Source organism: Myotis myotis, unplaced genomic scaffold, assembly GCF_014108235.1.
Source record: "Myotis myotis isolate mMyoMyo1 unplaced genomic scaffold, mMyoMyo1.p scaffold_m19_p_8, whole genome shotgun sequence".
Lineage (NCBI taxonomy): Eukaryota > Metazoa > Chordata > Mammalia > Chiroptera > Vespertilionidae > Myotis > Myotis myotis.
Genome location: NW_023416390.1, coordinates 2,974,548 through 2,991,629, shown reverse-complemented (window position 1 = coordinate 2,991,629; position 17,082 = coordinate 2,974,548). Strand labels below are relative to the sequence as shown.

Here is a 17,082-nt window from a genome sequence, read left to right as displayed (position 1 = left end):
GGGGGTGCTGGGCACCTGCCCGCTGGCATCCGCTTGGAGCTAGAATCCTGGCCTTGACCCCATGTCTGAGCTGTGTTCGCCCCAGAGACCTCCTAGTGAAAGGGGGTGGCGACAAGGATGAGCCGATCATGTCAGCACATCACAAGCATGTGGGGCTACGGGTGTGGGTCCCCTTTTCCTTTAAATTCTCTTTAAAAAAATTTTTCTATTGCTTTCAGAGAGGAAGGGAGAGGGAGAGAGAAACATCAATGATGAGAATCATGGGTCGGCTGCCTCCTGCACACCCCCTCCTGAGCATTGAGCCCCAACCCGGGCATATGCCCTGGCCAGGAATCAAACTGTGACTTCCAAGTTCAGGGGTCAATGTTCAACCCCTGAGCCAGGCTGGCCGGGCTGGTTCCCCTTTCCCGGGAGCCCCTGCTTCACCCCGGATTGGCTGCAGGAGACACTGCTAGGTAACAGCCCGCACCTGCAGCGCCCACCCCAGCAGCGGAAATGCAAATCCGAGGGGAGCCCCAGCCAGCGGCCACTTCGCGTGGCCAGCGAGGGCTCACCGGCGGGTGGAGCTCCGTGCGGGGTAGTCGTCTGTTCTGCTTACGGCTTTGAGGAACGCTCACCTCTGCAGCCACATACGCAGCACCGTGGCTCGTCCCCTTTCCCGCCATCAGAGGAAACCGTCCGAGTCAGTCATGGAGGCGGCGATTACCAGCCGGGGCTGGGAGGCACCTGGGCATGTGCAGGAAACCCCGGGAGGGTTACACAGTCCTCAAGTCAGAGTTCACTGGAATTCACTTCCATCTGCTTTAAATGGCACCTGGGGGGCAGGACGCACAGGGGCCTCCCCGAGGGGCTCCGCTCACGGCTCCCACAGGCGGGGACCTGCTGGGACTCATTCCAGGGGAAGCGCTTCCGTGGGGGTGGCCCCTTCGTTATCATTAGGAAACGGTTGGACATGGTGTTTATTTTTATCTCGGCGTAGCAACTGCATTCCCCAAACGGCGGCTTTTCCAGTGAAGACGTCAGGACTGTAAACACGAGAGACACCGTGAGTCAGTTCACACGTCCACCTGCCGTACGTCACCCTCACGGCGAGGGCCGCCTGCGCGCGTGTCTTTATTTCTGAAGTCACATAAGCACAATAAATACATCGGATTTGGAAAGGTCACTTAAGATGAGTCATGATGATCTACGGTACAGTACGTCTCAGTTCAAGTGCAAAAATAACTGCTTAATTCCACTTCTTTCCCTTATTATTTCTTTTAAAGCTGTGTTTTGTGGAGCCAGATCTCCACGCGTGGGATGTCTCCTCCCCGTGCAGTTTTAGGCGGACGTAGATTCCACGGAGCCGCTCTTACTCGACCACTGACCCGTGGAACGGGGCCAGGGGGTAAGCGAGTGGCTCCTCTTGACCGTCCTTCCCTTTCCTCCTCCTCCGCTCCCCGACAGCGACTATCCACGCGGACTGGCCCTCATTCCCCTGGCGGCTCCCTTTCCCCGGGCTCCCCACTTCCCGGGGACCTCGTCTTCATTGTTAGCAGCGAGCTTTGCACGAGTCACCGGCCGTGGCCCCGACAGTAGTGGTATGTTCACAGCAGCAAGCCCACAGCCACGTCCAGTGTCTGACTGTCCCCACCCAAAGCGAAAACCCACCCCTTACGTAACTTCAAAAGCTGTATCCCTCCCCCAGGCACTTCCATCTTATACTGTTACTTGGGAATAGCACTGCTTCGCTAAAGAAACCCTTAGGAATTCAGCGAGTAAGAAAGACCCGCCAGCAGAGCCGAGCCCGAATCACCAGGAACCGTAAAGCCTGGTCGAGGCGACTCGCAGCATCACCATGGCCAGCGCCCCTCGCCTCTCGCCCGGACACGGAGGCGCGGGCTGCTCTGGAATGTTCCCTGCTCCGGCCCTGCAGCCCGTGGAGAACAAACGGCCGGTGAACGCGCCGCTCGGCTCGCGGGGTCCCCGAGCTCTGCTCAGGGGCGCGGCTGCTTTCCTCGCCTTCCTCGCAGACAAAACGCCCCTGCGGAGCTCGGGACCCCGAGGCCACGCTCCCGAGGACTCTCCTTCCTCTTCTGAAACAAAAGCACAGCCGCTGCTCACTGTCACCCGCCCCCGGGACTCTTTACGCACAACTTCCAAAGGGTTCTCTTCAAGAGAAGCAAAGCGAGAGGCGGCGCCTCCTCCCGTTCGCATGAAGAGCCAGATAACGAATAAATAACGAGAAGGGACCCGCCCTCGGCGCTCACCTCCCTCCACTTAGTGTGACTCTGCACCCCGACCCACCCCAGCCCGCCCGCGAACGGGGGTCCCCGCGAGCCTCCAGCGGGCTGGGGGTGGAACGGCTCCTGCCGCTGTGCACTGTGGCTAGTGTGTGTGTGTCTCCACGCCGACGGGTTCAGATACTCAGAAGCGTGTGGTGCGATGCTCAAGGCGGGCGTGTGCCGGGCGCGGGACGCCTCCCGGTCCGAGGCCCCGTTCCATGCAGGGGTGAGGTGGGCAGGGCCCTCAGGGTCCCCCAGCGGCGGGCAGGGCCTGCGGGTCCCCACGCTTGGCAGGCTGGTTGGAGCTGGGGTGGGCGGAGCTGCTCTGCGTCTGCGATGCTGCTGATGGAGGGGGCGGCTGGCTGCTAGGGCGGGCGGAGGGCTTGTCACTGGGGGTGGGCCGGGCTCCGGCAGCGGGAGAGTCTCCCCGGTTCTCACTGGTCCCCTGGAAGGAGAAGAACGGAAGGAAGGCGGCTGTGGTCCAGCAAAGCACCTTTCCCATAGGCTTCCCCGTGAGATGCAGGCGCGGGAGGGCATCCGGGGACCACTCGGGGGCCAGGAGGAGAGGAGGGGAGGAGAAGGGCTTACCTTACATCTCTTTTCCTGTGTGCAACTGCCAGAGCCGCATGAAAAACACAAACACTGTGAGCAGACAGACCTCGTGGGAAAGGAGCATCCCTGTCCACACGCCTGCCACTACCAGGGCGCCATGGACACCCACAGGTGTCAGAGCCGCCAGCCGCGGCCAGTCCCTGGGCTAACGCGGGACCTGCGGCCTCCTGCTGAGGCCACGTGCTCACCCCTGACCCCTACAACCAGGACACTTGCTTTGAACCAACCACACACGGCTCTCCTCTGAGCCAGTGCAGCCACTTCAAATAGCTGGGCGCCACACAAAACGCTTTATTTCTGCGATTGATTCTAAAATGAAAAAACATCGTAGTAATGGCTTCTTCCTAAGACTGAGCCATACCAGCCAGCTTTTATTAGCATAAAATGTTAACATGCCAGAAAAAAAACTGTGACGGTCCTTAAGCCTCAGAGGCTTTGGTGAAAATGAGGAGTTAAGTACCCAAAGTAATGAAAACTGTCCGCGCAAAAGCCATCCTTTCTAATCCACTCATCTGCTGGTGGGCACTTGGGCTGTTTCCAAATCTTAGCTATGGTGAATCGAGCTGCTATGAACATAGGGGTGCATATATCCTTTCTGATTGGTGTTTCTAGTTTCTGTGGTACATCTACACAATGGAGTACTACGCTACTGTAAAAAGGAAGGAATTCCTACCATCTGCAACAGCATGGAGGGACCTGGAGAGCATTATGCTAAGCAAAATAAGCCAGTCAGAGAAAGATAAATACCACATGATCTCACTCATTTGTGGATTATAATGGACAACATAAACTGATGAACAAAAACAGATCCAGAGACAGAGAAGCATCAGTCAGACCGTCAAACCTCAGAGGGAAGGCAGGGGAGGGTGGGGGTGAGGGGGAGAGATCAACCACAGGACTTGTCTGCATGCACATAAGCATAAGCGATGGACACAGACAACAGGGAGGTGAGGGGGCAAAGGGGGGGGGTAAGGACACATATATAATACCTTAATCAATAAAGAAAAAAATAAATAATGAAGATAAGATGCAGCAAAAAAAAAAAATAATAAAGCCATCCTTTCTTCTGCCTCAAGTCCCGCCCACCGACGTGCTCCTTCCTGACACGCAGGGGACCCGGTGAGCTTGTGACCTTCACAAGGAGGGTCATGCCTAGGCCAGAAGGCATCATGCTTCTCAGTGACGACGAGGCTTGGTTTAAGTTACAGAATGTTATGTTAGTTTACAAGGTCGTGATAAAGACAGTTCCAATCTTCCAAAAAGGAAGTTGCCAAACTGCTCTTTATGTTTCAGTCTTTGCCCTCCTCTTTTCTGATGTGTCCCCTGGGGCTACGCCAGACACGGGGCGGCCGTGACCGACCCACCGAGTGGAAGGCGGTGGGTGAGCCGGCAGGGAGGCGGGCCCATTGCCGTGGCCGGGCTGCCCCCGACGCGCACGCGGCCCCCCCGGCGGCTGGCGCTGTCAGTTACCCAGTTTCCTCCGCCGCAGCGGACTCCGCTCAGGAGAGACCATACCTCTAAGGCAAGAAAATCACACCTTTTCTTTTTCACCTGAGGCCCCAGCAAAACTACACTTCCACCGAGTTAATGTCCTCATCAGCCCGCACAGGCTCAGTGTGACCACTGCCTCACCAGACACCCTCAGGGCCTGTTCCTTAGCCTGTGCCCAGAGAGTCGGAATTACAGACACATCTTACTGCAGCTGCAAGCCATCGATGCTGAGAATTCAACGCAACATCAGATGTATTTCCGCTCCAGCAGGCACAATGCCCTCTCCGGGAGGCTGCGTACACCTCCACTACGCACCTGGCACGGAGCAATGAGACCACCCCACAGACCTCCTGCAAACGGGGCGCACAGCTGATAGAGGGCCTGCCCAGGGCAGGAGGGAGGGAGGGCGCTACCTGCAGAGGCTGGATCTCCGAGGCGTGGCTCTCCCTGGCCAGCAGCAGCATCTCCTTCACCTGGTAGAGGGCGTAGACGAAGGTCACCCAGGGGGAGGCGCTGACGCCCCAGGCGGGCTTGCTGGCGTCCTCCTGCTCCTCCTGGTGCTTGGTCTTCTTGGGTGGGAGGCGCGGCTCGACGCGGGGCAGGACGTCCTCGGGCTGCTGCTGTACCAGGTCGATGGTTGCTATGGGGACAGGGCTGGATGGAACCGGAATCCTCTCCGCCAACATTGTCTTGTCTGGAGAGAAAGTCAGGATCGCATCATTGCTGCTGAGCCGTGGGAGTTCTTTACAGACTTTGGGTGCTGACCCCTCCTGGGCACCCGCATTGCCATTAAGTGGACCGACTAGTACTGGTCTTTCTTTCCGAGTAAGTTTTCATCAAAGAGCAGAGGAGCGTGAGGCTGGTCTTCCAGGGCCCCCTTACGTCTGCTTGCTGATGAAATGCGCTGTTCTCTACCTTGGCTATCACACCTGCGGCACAGGCTGCAGCACGGGTGCCGCGGGCCCACGCACAGGCCGGCCCACGGAAAGACGAGCATCACAGCAGGAAGGCCTCGAGGGAAGGCCTGAGACCAAGGCTGCAGGAGGCGGGAGCCGGTTAAGGGCATGAAAGACCAGCGTGAGAAGAGCAGTATTGTCTCCCTTTCTGAAGGGCTCGTTGACATTAAAATCTGTCCCTGAGTCTCTGCAAGGAGCTGGTTTTCCTAACAAAGCCCCTCAGGTGCCTGAGGCAAAGGCCACCCAAAGGAGAGGACCCCCAAGAAGAGGCTGGATCGGGCCCTGAGGCTGAGCGGGACTGTCTCCCTCTGCTGGGGGCCTTCGTTAAAGAAAAAGGAAAAGAAGTTGGTTTTAAAACGTTGAAAACTGCCTGGCTTGTGTGCTCCGTGGCTGAGCATTGACCCATGAACCAGGAGGTCAGGGTTCGATTCCCAGTCGGGCACATGCCTGGGGTTGCGGGCTCGATCCCCAATGGGGGGCGTGCAGGAGGCAGCCGATCAGTGATTCTCTCATCATTGATGGTTCTCTCCCCTGCTCCCTCTCCCTTCCTCTCTGAAATCAATAAAAACATTTTTTTAAGTTGGAAATTTGTTCTCATCTAAACATTATAGTTGCCGCAACTTTCTGTGTAACAGTTTTAATGAAGCCATACCTAATTGAGGGAAAACTTCGAAGTTAAGGTTTAGACTTTTTTTCAAAGGAAGATAAAATCATAGAGATTAATAGTACGTCTCATCCCTAGTAGGAAAATTGCTGTATATCAGCGATTCTCAACCTGTGGGTCGCGACCCCTTTGGGGGTCGAACGACCCTTTCACAGGGGTCGCCTAAGACCATCGGAAAACACATATAATGACATATATTGTTTTTGTGATTAATCACTATGCTTTAATTATGTTCAATTTGTAACAATGAAATTGGGGGTCACCACAACATGAGGACCTGTATTAAAGGGTCGCGGCATTAGGAAGGTTGAGAACCACTGCTGTAGAGCCTTACATCTACTTGACTTACATTTTACATACCTTTAGAGCACTAGAGAAGTGTAAAACCAATACTTCCAATCAGCAAGGACCCCCCAGGCTACCTGAGTGACCACTATTCTTTTCAGCACCGGAGGTGGCTTCTCCCCCGCAGTCCGCAGGAGCCCCTGGGAGCACCGTCAGCAACCTAGTCCCAGCCGCTCTCCACCCGGGTTCCCGGGCATGTGTGGACTCCCCGTGGCTTCACCCTTCAAACCACAGGAAAGCACGGCCGTCTACCTTCTTCCTCATCCGGCACTGCCAGCCACTGGATCAGGGCGAAGAGCAGGAGGATCACCAGGCAGCCCATGCCGATTCCCCGGAAGGTGGCAGCAGCCCCTGTGGAAACAAGCTGAGCTCTAAGGGAACCCCAGGGGAGGCAGGCAGCCCTCCCCCACACTCAGCGTTTGCAAGTTCAGGGCAAGGTAGCAGAGCGTGGGATGAACAGGTGACAGCAGATGGCCACAGCTTCACAGAGTGGGACACACCGGGGCTGGGCAGGTGTCAGGGGGCCGAGGGGGGTGTCAGGTGGCCCAGAGGGGTGTCAGGGGGCCAAGAGGGGTGTCAGGGGGCCCAGAGGGGTGTCAGGAGGCCCAGGAGGGTGTCAGGAGGCACAGGGGGGTGTCAGGAGGCCCAGGAGGGTGTCAGGAGGCCCAGGAGGGTGTCAGGAGGCACAGGGGGGTGTCAGGAGGCACAAGGGGGTGTCAGGAGGTCCAGGTGCTGGTACTGGGCCTGTCACTGGTCAAATTTTAAAACTGCATTTATGAACGCCTCTGAGAGCCTTTCACCATAAAATTCCATGGTGCTCTCTCCTCCATAGACGCCTCCCTGACTGTACACCGCCCTATTACTCAGTGGCTGGAGCTCAGACAGGCTAAAGCCAGGCACCCTGGGCCCACCGCCCGCAGCGGCCTGAGCGGGTGTGGCCTGGCACAGAGTGGCCTCGTGCTGCCCAGCCCGGCATTCCCGATGGGAGGCCCACAAGGCAGGCACACTGTGCGCACAGCAGGCTTCCTGGCTCAGATGCTCAGGGTGGACAACGATGATGGGTCTCGCCGCTGGGCATTCCCGGCCGCGTTAGGGTCGCTGACTTCAAACCACAGCCTGTGCTCACGCATTCGCTTGGCCCCTCTGGGTGTGTGTGGCCTCTCACTGGCTGTGGCCGGGGGTGTGCCCGGTGATGGCGCTGCCCTCGCCCTCGTGGCAGGCACACGGGTGTGCAGTCAGACCCCACGAGAGCCGGGGAGACTGTGACCGGGGGCTCGCCTCTGCGAGAGTGTCCATGGAGGAGTCGCTGGAAAGTCGTACGTTTTCACCCAAGAAGAAAGGGAGAAAGAGAACGCCGTTCTTACCGAAGTAGTTGACCAGCACGCCTCCGATCATGGCCCCGCAGCCTCGCCCCAGACCCAGGTGCAGGCCCTGCAGGATGCCCTGCGCCGACGTCCGCAGCTCGGGGGGCACCGCGGCGCTCAGGTAGGAGATGCAGGCCGCCCAGATGGCCGCGTGCGTCACGCCTGCGAGGGGGGGGGGGGGGGCACGGTGAGCAGCAGCTCAGGCTCCCTTTCCAGACAGGAGTCCCTCCCTCAAACGCACACACATCTGCCTGTGAGACAGGTTTCATTCGCCTCCGCATAACAGCGTTCCCCATGTTCCCCATTGGTAAGTGCATCGTTCGTGGCATTAGGCACGTTCACACTGTTTGCAGCCCTCACCACCGTCCATCTCCACAACTTCACCCCACCCTGAACCTCTTCCCCATCTAACCGGAGCTTGCCCCAGGCCCTGGGAACCCCATCCTAATTTCTTTTTTAATATTTTTTTAATTGATTTCAGAGAGGAAGAGAGAGGGAGAGAGAGAGAAACATCAATGATGAGAGAGAATCATGGATCGGCTGCCTCCTGCACGCCCCACACTGGGGATGGAGCCCACAACCCATGCATGTGCCCTGACTGGGACTCGAACCATGACCTCCTGGTTCCTAGGTCGACGCTCAACCACTGAGCCACACCGGCCGGGCCCCTATCCAACTTTCCGTCGCTGTGAAGTGAGTGCCTCGGGGCCTCGTGTAAGTGGACCGCACAGTCTGTCCTTCTGTGTTGGGCTCCCTTCCCCTAGCATAATGTCGCCAGAGTCCTCCGCGCTGCAGGGGTCCCGGATTCCTTCCCCCTCAAGGCTAGTACTCCATCGCATGTGGAAAACGCGTTTGTTTGCCCATCTGTCAAGGGACACTGGGTTGTACCCACCTTTTGGCTACTACCGTGAGCAGCGCTGCTCTGAACCAGGGGTGCAGTGTCTGTCTGAGTCCCTGCTGCAGTGCTTGGGGTGTATTCCCACAAGTGGGGTGACTAGGTCCTACGGGTAATAATCTATGTAACCAGCTAACTGCCGCGATATTTTGAATTTAATTGAAAAGGCCCACCGCGTGCGTCTATAGACGCGTATGGCGTACAGATGGTTAAACGTGGAGGCCCTGCCTGCCTGTGTCCACAGCAGCCGCACCCTGTTCCACGCCCAGCAGCGCACAAGAGCTGCGGGTCCTCCTCGCCCTCGCAGCCTTGTTACTGTCCGTGTTTATAACCACAGCAGCCGGGAAGGGGGGGGGGTCTCCCCGGGTTTGGACTTGCATTCCCAGTGGCCTGTGAGCACATTTCCCCTTTCTCCTTTCGGTCACTGGCCACCTGTGTGTCTTCTCTGGAGAAATGACTGCTCAGATCCCCTGCCCGCTCGTTTAAACTGGGTGGTCAGGCTGTTTTCGGGTTTGGGGCTTTTTTGCTGCTGTGTTGTAGGGGCTCTTTATATATTTTGGGTATCGGGCACCTACATTGACATTAAGATTATTTCCAACTTTTTTCCATTATAATTAGCAACGTGATTACCACTGTTGGAGATACAGCTTTTCATGGATCTCAGATTATGTCCGCTGCCTGGCATTCTACAGGTGGGGTTAATCAACAAAGGGCTGTAACAAGTTTTATGCTTTTTCACATATAACTCCCATTTGTTTGCCATTTACAATGCCTCCTCACCAGTTTCATTATATCTTCACCATTTGTTGGGGGGCGGGGGGAATAGAGATAACTGGGGGGGGGTCGTTATTTTACTGTAGAGCAGCTGCACCCTCTTTGGGTTTAAATCTCGAGCAGAGCGCTGCTTTCAATGTAATAAAAAGGTAGTAACACGACAGCCTTCACAATGGAGGGATGAGGAATCGTGCGGGCCTGGGAGGCTAAGTCATGGACTTGCTCCCTGAGAAATAACCCACGTGGAGGCAGTACCATCAGAAGCTCTTAACCTGTGTTTGGAAAACGGAACTAAAGGGTTAATATAAATGTAAGACTTAATCCGACATTCGTCTGCTCCTGGATGGACCCTTCTTCCTGAAACAGCCAAGACCTGGACAAAACACGGGAGTTCATCGTTCCCAGGAGCCTGGACATCAGCAGCAAGGACAGTGCCTGAGAGAAGGGAAACGAGGAGCCCCGCTTACTGCCTGGGGAGGGTCTGAGGGCGTCAGGCAGAGGGGGGGCCCTGGGCTGAGGAGGTGGAGTGGACAGTCTGGGGGACCAAGGTGGCTGGAGGTCCAGAGGTGAGGACCAGGGAGGAGAAAACTGAGGAGAGAGAGGACCAGAAAGGAGATAGAGGACCAGGGGGAGAGAGGACCAGGGAGGAGAGAGAGGACCAGGGAGGAGAAAACTGAGAGGAGAGAGGACCAGAAAGGAGATAGAGGACCAGGGGGAGAGAGGACCAGGGAGGAGAAAACTGAGAGGAGAGAGAGAACTGGGAGGAGAGAGAGCACTGATCAGCAAAGCAGGTGCAGCCACTTGGCAAAGCCAGGAAAGAGCCGCCTGGGAGCCTTTGAGAACCGTGCTCAGACCCAGGCCGGGCCAGGAAGAGGACTGGTCTCACCGGCCAGACCGGAAAAACTCGATTCCTGGGACTGCCGGGTACTCAGAACAGAATCAGCCCTAGTCTAACAGGGCTCCACCTACTGATCTTTAGCAGCGAGACCCTGAGGGTCCCACTGTTTCCAAGTAAGTAGCTGTGTCCCAGAAGGAGGCTCAGGGTAGAAGGACACAGCTTTACCCAGCAGCCAGCAGGGTGACGTTCACAGTGGCCGACGTACGGTCCCTTCCCGGGACCATCCTACTCCCTCGATCCATATGGAGTAAACACCACTCTTCCTGGTCACGTTAGATCACATGCCCCACAGTTAACAGAAAAACAGCACACTAGCTCCCCTTGGGCTTACATGTGTTTCAGGAGTCATTTCAACGAGGTTATTTTTTAACTAGAAATGTGGGCTAGCTGATTAGAGGCCGTATGCACACATTTAATTTCCACAGACGTCAAATAAAATATTTGCTTTGCTTTACCTGGCGGAACAATTTCAGTACCCTAGGTCATGCGGGCTCTCTCAGAACCGAGCAGTGCCTGCCTGGAATCTTAACTATAAAATTTGGCACAGTGGTATTATTAAATACTAGAGGCCTGGTGCACGAATTCGTACATGGGTAGAGTCCGGCTGGCCTGCCCCAAGGGGGGCCCGATTGAGGTAGGGCCGGCAGGTGGGAGGGGCCGCGGGAGGTTGGCCGGTCGGCCCCACCCCCAGTCGTAGTGGTGGGGGCCGGCCAGGGGGCAGGGCCACCCCTTGATTGGGCTGGTTGGCCAGCCGCAGTGCACGACATAGCAACCAGTCATTCCGGCATTCCGTTCGCTGGGCTTTTATATATAGATATTATTAAAGATGCTGTCAATGCCATTTTTTTTCAGATACATGTTTTTATTTTCATTAACAACACTAAGGAAAAAACATGCCAAGAACTAAAATGAATTTATTCAAAATTCATTGAGCTTCAACAGGAACATCCAACATAGGTTTTGGAAATCATTTCTTAAAGATGAATCATTAAAGACCTGAAACCTCACCAAATGGCTGCAAAGAAACTGGGATGGTGCCGCCACCGTGTCCACGTCTGAGCAACCAATCGCAGGGTTTACACTTGAGAAAGATGGGCCCACGCGGTTGCGTGACCCGGAAGTAACGAATACGTGGCTGCTATACTTCAGATCAAATATAATTTTAGCAGCTATTCTCTTACGTGGGAAGGCCTGGGCACACACAGAGTCTCCCAGTAACAGGGTTTCCGTCTTTCTTTTTTAATTCTAAGGGTTTTCCCCAAACTTTGAGTCTTCTGAGGTCACAAGGCCGAGGGATGGCTTCGGTCGGGATGCTCTGAAGCTATTCTCAGGGCTGCTGGCTGGCACTAACTGGCAGCCGTAAAAGGCGTCCATGGTTGGGCTGCTCGGGCTTCCTTATCGCTCTCTGCGGCGGATTAGATAATGGGCACTGTGTCCTGGAAAGCAGCTCGGGGCATTAACTGAAGGGAAGACGGGGAAGCCACAGTAACAGCAGAATGAAAGCCGCTCGGCCTGCCTGCTCCAACACTGTCCGAGGCAGACGTGGGGCGTAGCTTCTCGGAATAGCCCGTTTCACACTGTCATGTAAGTGGGAGAATCCATCATCCCCTTAAAAAGAAACTCGCAACACGGGACAATCCACAGGAGGGGCCTGGCTGGTAACATCCCCTTCGTACACAAAGGACATTGGTAGCCGTGTGGTTCTTGCTCTTAACCTCCTCGTGGTCATGTTAATAATCGGAAACTCTTGCCCATGTTTTTACTCCGGTTCTGTCTGGTCCTCTGATTTTACAAGAATGCAAAAGCCATCCAGAATCTAGAAACCCTCCCCCATTTTCCTATTTGTAAGACAAGCAAGGAAGTCTGGACCATTGTGCTACCTGAAACGACTTTCGTCTAAGACAGCGGTTCTCAACCTGTGGGTCGCGACCCCTTTGGGGTTCGAACGACCCTTTCACAGGGGTCGCCTAAGACCATCGGAAAACACATATATAATTACGTATTTTTTTGTGATTAATCACTATGCTTTAATTATGTTCAATTTGTAACAATGAAAATACATCCTGCAGATCAGATATTTACATGACGATTCATAACAGTAGCAGAATTACAGTTATGAAGTAGCAGCGAAAATAATTTTATGGTTGGGGGTCACCACAACATGAGGAACTGTATTAAAGGGTCGCGGCATTAGGAAGGTTGAGAACCACTGCTCTAAGATCTGGGGGTGAAATAGATCATCAACTTTACTTTTTATGAGAGAACTGGGAAAAGTAGTCGATGATTATTCTTTGATGAAATAAGTGTGCAAATTTAGTCAGTGGCCTGGGTAAATGTGTTTACACCAGAGCTATAATTTTTTAAAAATAAATCCTCAATTGAGGATATTTTTTCCATTGATTTTTAGAAAGAGTGGAAGGGAGGGGGAGAGACAGAGAGAAACACCGATGTGAGAGAGACACAGATTGGTTGCCTTCCACATGCCTCTGACCAGGGCCGGGAGTCTGCAACCGAGGTACATGCCCTTGACAGGAATCGAACCTGGGACCCCTCAGTCCATAGGCCAGTGCTCTATCCACTGAGCCAAAGCAGCTAGGGCAGAGCTACAATTCCTTAAACCCTTTAGTGTGAGATAACTAAGTTGGTGGATAAAACAATAAGAATAAAAAGATGTCACCCCCTCTCCACCCCCCCCCCCCCCACACACACACACTTACAACAGTAGCAAAGGCATCAATCAACTCTCCTTATAATATGTGCCCCCAGCTGTGGGCAAACTACGGCCCGCGGGCTGGATCCGGCCCGTTTGAAATGAATAAAACTAAAAAAAAAAGACCGTACCCTTTTATGTAATGATGTTTACTTTGAATTTATATTAGTTCACACAAACACTCCATCCATGCTTTTGTTCCGGCCCTCCGGTCCAGTTTAAGAGCCCATTGTGGCCCTCGAGTCACAAAGTTTGCCCACCCCTGGGCTAACCCTTCCTTGGCTCCTGTCACAAAGCTACTGACACCTGTGGGTGACCATCCACTACCAACGCATGTAACAGGCGCTTCATAAATAGGTCTGAGTGGCAAGTCAATGAGCGACTCTCAGAGGCCACACAGGCCGCAGAAACTGGACTTCTCAGCCCTGCCTCACCGTCGCTGGGGTCTCCCAGGAGTCTCTTCGACGCCCACGGAAGCAGAGGTGTTTCATGCCACCTGCTGCCAGGACCCTAGCTGTTTGGGGACACACTGGCATCTGAATGACCTGGAACCATTAGAAATAATGATGGTGAACGTTAAGTGTTTTTCACTAATAATATTGCAGCTCTAGCAGGAACCCTGCTGTGCTTTACACAGATTATCCCGTTATTCCTCCCAGTAACAGGGACTATTTTTTCCTTCATTTTCCAACAAGGAAACTAAGGCGAAGAGAGATCAAAGCCAACAGACAGCAGGGTAGTGGAGCAGTATTTCAACCCACAGTGTCCAGGTGTAGGACTCCGGTGCTCAGATCACTGTGACGCTCAGAACAACACTGAAACGGTTCTACAGTAACTGCAGCCTCCGCTCGGAGAGGTTTTGTCGGCGATGTCCAACGTGCCCAACCATCTATTCGTTTGAAAAACTGTATATTCTTATCCCCCCTCTTCCCCTAAGAGCTCACAGCATACATACTATCAAGTTTTCATCTGCACCCAAATAACTTTTCCCAATAGGCAGCCTTGGTATGGACTCCGCCACATGAATTTCAAGAGTGTTCATTCTTGGCCCGCAAACGCGCTCAACTGCAACACAGGGCTCTGCGAGCGAGAGGACGCCCCTTCCCGAGCTGGCAGTGACTCTGTGCGGTTCCGCGTGGCTTGGGCGACGCCACATCACCATGGCTGGGAGGCGCGCACTGCCAGGTGCTGGCGAACGGGAATGTTTTGTTTGGTTGCTGTGTTGGCACTGGCCTGTGCCCCCTGAACAATGTATAACTATCCCTGAGCGCCCCACACGGAGTCCACTGCGACAGACCCTCGCCACCGACGAACCAGACCAACAGCCCAGCTGGCTCGGGGCGCCTGAGAGCTGGGGCAGAGACAGCCTCTGAAGGTCAACCCGGTGAAAACCCTAAAAACAACCAACCACCCACCCACCCACCCAAAAGGCCGCCTGGGCAGGCAGAGAAGGAGTGTGTGTGTGACTCAGGCGACCGCAGCTGCTGGGACAGGCAAACCTTGGGACCCAGCGGTTTCAGGCCTTAGATCAGCGGTTCTCAACCTGTGGGTCGCAACCCCTTTGGGGGTCGAACGACCCTTTCACAGGGGTCGCCTAAGACCATCGGAACACACATATAATGACATATATTGTTTTTGTGATTAATCACTGTGCTTTCATTATGTTCAATTTGAAACAATGAAATTGGGGGTCACCACAACATGAGGAACTGTATTAAAGGGTCGCGGCATTAGGAAGGTTGAGAACCACTGCCTTAGGTATTTCCTTGTATTGCTCAGCATGTCTAAGGGGCAGGGGCCAGGCCGGGGGCAGCTCTGCTCCTACAGCCACTCGGGGGCCAGGCTGCGGACTCACCATTCTCGGCACCTGGTTACCTGGGCACCGATCTCCAGCCGGCTGGGGGAGTGGGGGGGGGGGTGCATGGGGGCTTTCATGGGCCGCAGTTAGAAGCGACACCTCATTTCTGCTCACACTCCATTTCACACAAAGAGCTGAACCTCTTGATCCGCATGGTTTGTGGGGGTTTCTGGGTCAAGTGGATTTTGTGGGGGCTTGAGAGGTCACCTCAGGCCACTCACGGACGAGCTCACGGCGAGTGGTCCATCTTGGACCTCATGACGAGACGTGATGCTGATGGGGCCGCGCTGGCGCCCTCAGGGCCAGTGGCCATGACCACAGCGACCTCCAGCTAAGGAAGCTGCGTAATCGGGGACTGTCAGTACAAGTCCTGGCTCAGGCGCCTGGGCGGCCCCAGAAGACCTCACGCCCACGACCTTGCCCCGAACCTTTCTTCTACGCGTCATGCCAACCACCAAATGGCCTGGCCCAGCTGCTGCCAGAGGTTCTCAGGGTACCGCCTGGGGGCGAGCTAACGGGCAGCGAGCTCAGAGCAGGCGCCTGTGCTCGGTGCTCCAGGCCCACGAGGAAGAGCCTTCGAGGCAGGTTCCAGGGTCTGCTGAGGGAGGAGTGCGTGAGGCTCCGGCAGGGCCAGGCGGCAGGCGGGAGCAGAGGCTGCAGGGAGCCACAGCCCGGCCTGGTGTTAGTCACAGGCCACTGGATGTGGAAAATGACTGAAGCTGTAAAGCGAGTACGACAGCTTTGTCATTACGCGTAGCTGACCCACAAAAACAAAACACCAAAATCTCTACACGACAGACCCATTTAATGTGAAGAACACACCGGATGTCCACGCCCGTCGGTGGTACACGGGAGTTTATTCTCAGCTCCTCTTCCTGTGTTTAATCGCCAGGGTGTGGGCCGCGTCCAGCCCTTTCTGGCTCCACACACACAGGCAGCGTTCGGATAACTGAAGGGCCACGGAGGCCACCTCTTCCTTAGCAACCACCTCAAATCAGACAAAACAGCAGCGCCGCCCTTCCTCTGCGAGGGCCCCCGCCTGCACTCAGGCAGGAAGCAGCCCAATGCGGGGGGGGGGTGGGGGGGGGTGCGACTCACCTTGGAGCACCTCCATGGGCAGCACGGTCCAGGCGTTCTCCAGGTAGGAGATGTAGATGTAGCGCGCCGTGTTGCAGGCCAGGCCGATGTACAGGACCCTGGGGACGCAGAGGAAAGTGAGTCGGGCCCGGGTGTGGGATACAGAACATGCAGGCATCGCTTCTATTTTCCCTGCCCAACCACCCATCACCCAGACAGCCTTCTGGGCTTAGCGGGGGTGGGGGGACGTGGGGGGAAGCGAGGGGTTCTCGGGAGTAAGAGGGTCGCTTCTGACATATCTGCCCTGGCCTCTCCCACGCTGGTCGGTCGGTATAAAGGCGAACATCCCTTCCTGAGCTCCGTCCGTGCAGGAGGAGGGCCCGTAAGCTGGTCCGGGCACCCCGCCGTCTGCAGTGACGGCCGGCTCCCTTCCGGGGCTGGAGGGGGCACCCGCCTGGGAAGAGTGACCAATCCCCCCCCCCCCGCGAGGGGAGGGACAGGATGGGAAGGAGAGCGTGACTGGACGTGGCCTCGCTGGCAATCCCCGAGACACCAAGCCGTCTCACAAGGACACTCTCAAGGTCACCCAAGCCACCAGCCAATGATGGAGAATAACCTTTGGAAACCAAATACTTTTTCCTTTTAGTGCCCTGTTTATGTTTTTAAAGCATGAGGTCATGTGCTGCCTTCCCCCTCGCAATCAGCACCACCAAACCACGACTGCAAACAAAACAGGCAAAGCCACAGCGGTGTGTGTCCAAGCATCTAAGGTCGCGCGCGCTCTGAGCGGGGCGGGCTGCTCTGTACTAACAGCCTGATGGTGGAGATCTCCCTCCTGTTGCTTCCCGGTTCCCGTGGGCTTTCCTAGCCTCAGTGCTCTCCTTGTTTTCTGGGTTCAGGTGGGGAACGCTAGAAGGCAAAAGAAAGAAACCAATCTGGCAGTCAGTGGTACTTTCCTCACCTCTAGCGCTCAACCACACTTTTATGTTGAAATCATTCCTATAAGTACGGCCCTTTTCCAAACGTTGGATCGGGAGGAGATGCTCGGGGCTCCGCTGGTGTTAACTGCAGAGCTAGGACAGGAGGGTGGGAGAAAGAAAACAAAAAAAGAAAGAGAGGTTGAGGGGTGGGGGTGGGATAGGAAGCGGGTGAGGGGCCGAGGAGGTCTCGGTAT

The 17,082-nt window shown here is 55.4% G+C and overlaps 1 protein-coding gene across 4 annotated transcripts in view; it reads right to left on the bottom strand.

Annotated features, from left to right (window-relative positions):
• Window positions 1-1,050: 1,050 nt before the first annotated feature.
• The window catches only part of MFSD6 (major facilitator superfamily domain containing 6), a 38,279-nt gene continuing 22,247 nt past the window's right edge, over window positions 1,051-17,082 (bottom strand). For 2 of the 4 annotated variants that reach the window (XM_036318879.1, XM_036318880.1), the window contains exons 3-8: window positions 15,930-16,027; window positions 9,687-9,800; window positions 7,697-7,858; window positions 6,585-6,683; window positions 4,781-5,061; window positions 1,051-2,709 (exon numbers count right to left, since the gene is read on the bottom strand). In XM_036318879.1, coding sequence (XP_036174772.1) covers window positions 2,509-2,709; window positions 4,781-5,061; window positions 6,585-6,683; window positions 7,697-7,858; window positions 9,687-9,800; window positions 15,930-16,027 — 955 coding nt within the window. In that variant the 3' untranslated portion in view covers window positions 1,051-2,508. Of the gene's footprint in view, window positions 2,710-2,852; window positions 2,878-4,780; window positions 5,062-6,584; window positions 6,684-7,696; window positions 7,859-9,686; window positions 9,801-15,929; window positions 16,028-17,082 lie in introns of all 4 variants that reach the window. The other 2 variants (XM_036318882.1, XM_036318881.1) reach the window with 2 other exon arrangements.